Source organism: Monopterus albus, unplaced genomic scaffold (genome assembly GCF_001952655.1).
Source record: "Monopterus albus unplaced genomic scaffold, M_albus_1.0 scaffold100.1, whole genome shotgun sequence".
Classification (NCBI taxonomy): domain Eukaryota; kingdom Metazoa; phylum Chordata; class Actinopteri; order Synbranchiformes; family Synbranchidae; genus Monopterus; species Monopterus albus.
This window is the reverse complement of record NW_018127980.1, coordinates 566586-573901: the sequence shown is the minus strand read 5'-3', so window position 1 is coordinate 573901 and position 7316 is coordinate 566586. Positions and strand designations below refer to the sequence as shown.

The window sequence follows — 7316 nt, the reverse complement described above, 5'->3', positions numbered from 1 at the left end:
AGAGCGGAAGAGTTGTTACTGTACTTAGGGCTAAGTAGATTTATCAGGTATCTGTAGGCTACTCCATTTCTCTGAGAGCTTTTTATTTTTGTTCCCTATATTTTAACACATATCTGTACTTTGCACTCCTGTTATTTTCAAATCAGGCTCATTACTTTTAGTTTGAATACATTTAAGTGGAATATTTAATTATTTCTATTTAACTCTTGCTGCAAAATGTGCACAGCACTGCAGTGGGTGACATGCGTCTTCATTACAAACTACTTACTTTACAGCATAGATGTGAGTTACAGATGGCGCGCATGCGTAGTTGAGTCGCGTAAATTCAGCGGCTGTAAAAAGTTATGATAATTTGATGCTTTAGGGCTGCATTTTTAACAAATATCCTGGTCTTGTGTTTCGCAATAAAGAAACATGTCAGCGTTGTATTTCTCTGATGTGTTTAAATGTTTTTGAGCAATAACTGAGAACTATGGCACAGACGAATAAAATAATCCAGGTTGTAGGCTGAGTAGAAGCAGTTCATTGTTGGTTTGGAGGATTGTTGAAAAGACTATCTTTTAAGGCTTAATTAGATTTGAAAATCTCAAATGTGCTCTTGTTAGGTAATATTATTTATTTTTGGTAGCCTTATTCCTTTTTTCACTTACAATTATTTAATAGCCTTGGAAATATGACGTGAGGTTCAGTTATTGTTGGGCAAAACAGCTGGTAGTCTTCGAGGAGCTGCTTTTTACTTATATACTTTGAGTACATTTCAGAGCTTGTACTTTTAATTTTAATTTTACTTGAGTAAAGCGTTTGAAACAGTGCTTCTACTTTTAGAAGTCTTTTTTCACACAGGTATCGGTAGCCAATTTACTTGAGCCACGAATGTGTGTACTTTTGCCATCTCTGGGGAAGAAGGCGTGTCCAGTGATTGCAAGACATGTTTCGGGGTTCCAGGGAAACGCATATCCCCCTCGGTTAAATTGGATGACGCTCTTTGGATCTTTGGAAGGAAGAGTCATCGCGGCTTCTGACTTTTACGCACCGAGCGTTTCAGGATACAAGTTGCATTCGTGACAATCCGTCGAGAGCAGCCAGCATGAATAATGCATCCAACCGAACTATTGACCCGAGCTGTACGAGCAAACCGCCTCTGGCCATCGACATCATCCTCAGTGAGTAGACTGGGTTTAGTACCACTGATTTTGTCCTAAGCAAGGAGCCATCTGCTGAGATTCTTTACAGGGTGATAGAGTGCAGAACACTTTATACCCCAGCAGACTGAATCCACAGGGACTCCTTTATAGTTAGGTGTGATTTTTTTTTTTTAATGCGCCTGCCTGATGAACGGAGCGGCGGGGAGACAGAAAAACCTTGGGTCGTGATTTACTGGGACTTGTTATAGATTCCTGAAAGCTCCTGGACCCGAACTACTGGGAGGCAGTGGCGCAGTGGTCCTCTTGATTCTTTTGTGGCTTGTGATAATAAAGTAGAAAAGGGTTCCTTCACAGTTTTAGGGGCAGACTGACGGTTCATATTTTACTGTGGATGGGTTAGGTATTAGGGTTAGGGTTACCCTAACCCCCTGAATCCACATAAAAATCGGTTGAGTTCACTGACCCCAGGTTAAAGCACTCAGAAGTGCAGTGAACATTAAGCTTGACTAGTGGCAATACGTGTTCAGATTGAGCTCAGTTCTCAGTTGCTTATTTGCAAAAGAAAATGATCAGGATAACCCATTAAGCCATTATACTTGGGTGGTGGTGGTATTATTTTAAATGATACTTAATTGTTCCTTTTTGATTTACAAAATTATTTGTCCCATATGAAACGCATATATCAGTGGTGAAAACCAAGATAAAGCACCATTCTGTCTTACAGCATAAAATATAGTCAGAAGACAACAGGAAGCTTACCTTTCAGAATAATGTTGTGCAGCTTTGTTTCCTGCTCTAGTTTCATTAGAATTTCTAATATACCTACTGTATTAAAGTACTCAAAGTCTGTGTGATTAGTTTAGACCTGCATGAATTTTATTACAATAGAAGAACAAAACTAAATGTCTGGTGCTGTATTTAATGCTGTACTGTGCAGTTTTGGATCCTAATCCTAGTCTACGAAGCAGTTACAGAGTTACTGATTTGTTCAGAAAGAAATGTCAGGTTTATTTTTCAAAGGTTGAAAAGCGTGCGTGCACCTCCTCAAAAACTTCTTTGCATCATGTGCATAGGACAAGATGCAGGACTAGTACAATAAAACAGTTAGACCCACACACTGATTTGATGCTCCAAAAATTATATTAAGGCCAAGCTACCACACAAACAACGTGCCGACATTAAGTCTTCATCAGATATTCACAGCTTGTACTCTGACCTGACATGTATAAAGAGTCCTTCAGACTGATGGCAGGTGTGACACCACACCCAGATCAATCAACATAAAAACAATACAATAACAATACTCACATGCGTTAATGAGCACAGATTGAGTGATTGAGTATCAGACGTGATCTAGGAAGTCCAGTGGCAACACATTTAAAAAATATAGGACACAACATTAGGTCCATGAGATACATTGGTTTTGAAACAGTTGTCATTTATTTAAGGGGTGGAGGTCGAGATAAGACACTTCTCCAAAGGGAGGCATATTGGATTTATACATTAAACACACTGTCTCCACATGGACTGAATGAGGACTTTATTAGACCTTTTCTGTAGGTTAAGTTCATGATAAATTGGATCTTTGTATAGGATATAAGCTTTATTTATAGGATATAGGTTTATTTAGTGGTTGCAAATACTGTGTATGGACTGAAAGCATCGTTTTGCGCTACTGGATACTTTAAAACCTCAAGTAAATTCTGGATCAGTTTTGTCTTAATCATGTAAGATATTACCCAGTTCTTCTAACCAGGAACTCAGAGAGATGAGGCGGACCACTTGGGTATATAAAAAATAACTGTGCTGGTTTATTCAAAGGATCACAGGTAAAATTAACATTACACGTCCAGGCATCTTCCACCCCCAAACCTGTGCGCAGGCAGCATGGAGGATAAAAGACCCTGAACCCTCATGCCTATACAATTTTATCCCTTGGTTGGGCTAGCCCATGCTACACAGGAACGTCAACCGTGACGTCACCTGATATGCCAGCTTCACAGCTGGCCGTAGCAGTAGTCAAAACATGGAGAGAATCAATGTGTGTGTGAGTGTTGATCATGTGGTGTGTATCTAAAAACATACAGGACGTTCAGGGACATGTCCGGACATTAAGCCTCGGAAGATATTATGATTAAGATTATGGCTGAACATATCATGCTACTAGCAATATTCATCCTGCCTGCAGACTCTTCAATCTAGTTGACCTTGGCCTAGATGCAGCCTGCAGAACTCCTGACAATGAACTGAGCATTTAACAGCCTGAGCTAGACATCCTGGCTACACTAAACATTCCTATACAACAAGTATCTAATCAATATCTACCTGAGTAAGAAATTACCTAACAATCAAAAAAGTTAAAATCTTTACATGCCCACTTTTTTCATAAGCCTCTGCACATTTGCGACTGCATTAGACATCAGATGGTTAAGAATTATAGGTGGCATATTACAAGAATTTAAACAAACCATTTCAAAACTCAAATGTGTCAGTTATTAGTTGGAATTTCAAGTTTTTGTTCAATGAGCAATAAAAAAGTAACTGAACAAGCACAGCAACACACAGGGGATGATGACCACCCTCACTGTTTGTGTGTGTGTGTGTGTGTGTGTGTGGTTGGTTGTGTTTTTGCCTCCTGATTGACCCTAATGACTTTGGATACCAAAGAATAACTGATGCCAATTATCAAAACACTCACAATTACTGGCAACATTTACTGTACTACAGCTCCCACTCTTTGTTTCATTTTGAGCCTGTTTTACTTTGACACATCTGTTTGAGCAATTCACTTGTGCCCATGCATATCTGCTGGCGCCTCCCTATATGGTCAGTTCTGGAAACTACACTGTCTCCTACTTACTTACTCTGCTCATAATCCTAACCACATCAGACTTTTCAGAAGCTTTGAGAAACACAACAAATGCTGTTGCATATTGTATAATTAATAGACTTTCCATGTTTGGCTGTCAGTTATATTGGTTTTCAAGGCTGACTTGGAAAAAAAACTTGTATTGTGTTTACACCGCAATGCTGTTGTATATCATAATGTGACACAAGGAAAAGACTCTGTGGTTCATCAGATGCTTCTACCTTGTTTTATTTAGTCAGCATTTCAGAGGTCTACGGTAACAGTCTGCCTTTGATTTCCAGTGGTCTTGTTTTTGCTTTCACTGTACATTTTTTCACAAGTTATTTTGAATCACTGTTGAGTATTTTCTTCAAACAAACAAACAAATAAGATATGAAAAGAACCTTACATTCTGTTCTGGCCTCAACCTCAAAACTATCACATCAGTATTTCTCTGTTTTAACTGTCCTTTTTATTTAGGTATTCTTAAAAGGAAAGTGCATTCTAACATGTTAGTCCAAAATCTCCCGTAGGTGTGATTGAGATCTGGTGACTGTGAAGGCTACAGCGTATGATTCACATCATTTTTATACTCATCAAACCATTCAGTGACCCCTTGTGCCCTGTGGATGGGGGTATTGTCATCCTGGAGGAGACTATTCATTTACTCCTGCTGTACATTTTACATACTACACTGCAAGGGCACCATTTATTTTCCTGCAACAATTTATCCAACCTGTCACACCTTTCAAGGGTTCTAAGAGTTTTTAGTTTGTTTCCAATGTCTCTGATATAATCTAAATACTGATTAATTTGATAATGGCACAAGATAATATCAAGTTGCTAGTCCAGACAGCAAATTTGATACAATTCCCCTTCTCTCCCTCCAGAGTTGGACCTCTTTGGTATCATCCTGTACTCCATACTCACTTTCATGGCAGCAGTGTCCATGTTGGTCTTCCTAGAGGAATGTATTTACATCTACAGGAAAGTGCCTGCCAATAAGAAAAGTTTAATCATCTGGGTGAATGGAGCAGCACCGGTAAGACACTAACACACTGCTGGAAGAATTGGTGGCAGAAAGATTGAAACAACACTGATATTTTCCTCTGGTTCTGGAGCAAACTGCACCATTGTTGGACAAACGTGAACTTTCCTTTCTTGTTATTGTTTCAGGTGATTGGCACCATGTCATGTCTGGGGATGTGGATCCCCAGAGCCACCATGTTTACTGATATGACCTCTGCCTGGTGGGTCTTTTATTTGTCCTTGCTTCTATCTTATTGTTCTTCTTTCACTCATTGTACTGTGTGTTTGTACCCACAGAGTCTCACAGTGAAACATTGCAAATGGGGAAACTTGAACTTTATAAACTATTTGGAATTTATAGAAAACAGGGATACTGTTGTGTAATGTGTGGGAGTTATGGCTTCAGTTTTCTCTAGTCTGTCCTCAATGAGTTTATTTCCTCTCTTCAGGCTTCTCTCATTCTTCCTGCCTCCTTCACTTTCTTTCCCTCATTCTTCATTTCCATTTACTTATTTTATTATCTTTTCATAGCTACTTTTCCATCGTGGTCTTCAAGTTCCTGATCATGATGCTGGAGGAGGTGGGTGGTGACGAGGTGTTCCTGAAGCGAGCAGGGAGACATAAACTGAGGATCAGCACAGGGCCGTGCTGCTGCTGCTGCCCCTGCCTGCCACATGTGGCTATCACAAAGTAAACATCCCAGCAAAATACAGTCTGCTGTCATTATTTTCTCTAGCATATACCAAAATTTAAACATGACAAGTTCCTGTTTAAAGGGGGTTATGTACTAGACTATTTCCTGCTGGGAGTTGTTGACCAGGGGCTGTTGGAGTTACTGTGAATGATGACAAAATAGTTTGTCATTTAATGAGTGGTAGAGGTGCTAGCAGGTGGATTTTTGTAGACACAGGTAAGACTAGCTTCTCTAGGCTAAGGCTAGTGTTTCCCTTTTTATAGTCTATAGGCTAATAAGCGCCTATATATTTACTACAGAGATATGAAAGTGATGTTAACATTCTCATTTGGCAAGAAAGCAAACAAGCATAGCCAAAAATGTTTAGCAATTCCTTTAAAGGAGAGAAGGGAGGGAGAAAGGCAGTTGATGCCTTTCTTTGTGACACATATTCATATGCTGTAGCAGTTCCTGCATTACTGAGGTGGTGAATAAATTATCCTATATGCTAATAAGCACACATCCTGTACACCTTCTAAGATAGTTACAACCACATGTTGTTTAAGGACTCCGGCTATTTGGCCTGTTTGAAGATTGTGTAAACTCTCAGACTCTCTGTGCGTACACTATCGGCCTAAATGTACACTCTTGTTGTGCAAATGCAAGCTGAACGCACTCCTGGTTGTTGAACCAGTTCCCTGGTTCTCGGGGTTCTCAGGGCTGGACAATGTATATTGTACTGTAGCACTTTGCGCACGTGACCCTTTTTAATTGTGCAAGGACTGTTTGTGCTTTAATGGTGTGTCACAGTTGACTAATCCAACTGTCCACTTTATTTAAAGTCTATAGTGTTTTTCATTCATGTTGTGTACATTGAAAAGTTAGTCATCTGGGTGTGAGTTTGAGGGTATTCCAGAAAGTGGAATTAGTGTAACCTGGAGTCTGTTAACCCTGAGATAAGGGAAACGGACTTTTCCAGCATTCTATGGCCCAAAAACATAGAACTGTGTGAAATGTATTATTATTATTATTATTGGCAGGAATCTCACAGGTTTTGTTTTTTTTACTAAGGGGCATCTCAATAAATTAGAATATTGTGGAAAAGTCCATTTATTTCAGTAATTCAACTCAAATAGTGAAACTCAAGTATTATATAAATTCAGTACACACAGACTGAAGTAGTTTAAGCTGTTGGGTCTTTGATTATTTTGGCCCACATTTAACAAAAACCCACCGAATCACTATTTCAGTAAATTAGAATACCCCATAAGACCTATAAGAAAACATTTTTAGTGAATTGCTGTAAGAAAGTATGTTCTTTTACTGTATATGTACTCAATACTTGGTAGGGGCTCCTTTTGCTTTAATTACTGCCTCAATTCGGCGTGGCATGGAGGTGATCAGTCTGTGGCACTGCTGAGGTGGTATGGAAGCCCAGGTTTCCTTGACAGTGACCTTCAGCTCATCTGCATTGTTTTGGTCTCTCATTTCTCATTTTCCTCTTGACCATACCCCATAGATTCTCTTTGGGGTTCAGGTCTGGTGAGTTTGCCGGCCAGTCAAGTACACCAACACCACGGTCATTTAACCAACTTTTGGTGCTTTTGGCAGTGTGGGCAGG

At 39.5% G+C, this 7316-nt stretch overlaps 1 protein-coding gene across 3 annotated transcripts in view; it reads left to right on the top strand.

Moving 5' to 3' along the window:
* The first annotated feature begins 503 nt into the window (after window positions 1–503).
* slc51a (solute carrier family 51 member A) overlaps window positions 504–7316 on the top strand; it is a 10714-nt gene continuing 3901 nt past the window's right edge. For 2 of the 3 annotated variants that reach the window (XM_020609616.1, XM_020609617.1), the window contains exons 1-4: window positions 504–1163; window positions 4884–5035; window positions 5170–5243; window positions 5554–5712. In XM_020609616.1, coding sequence (XP_020465272.1) covers window positions 1088–1163; window positions 4884–5035; window positions 5170–5243; window positions 5554–5712 — 461 coding nt within the window. In that variant the 5' untranslated portion in view covers window positions 504–1087. The remainder of the gene's footprint in view (window positions 1164–4883; window positions 5036–5169; window positions 5244–5553; window positions 5713–7316) is intronic. The other variant, XM_020609614.1, reaches the window with a different exon arrangement.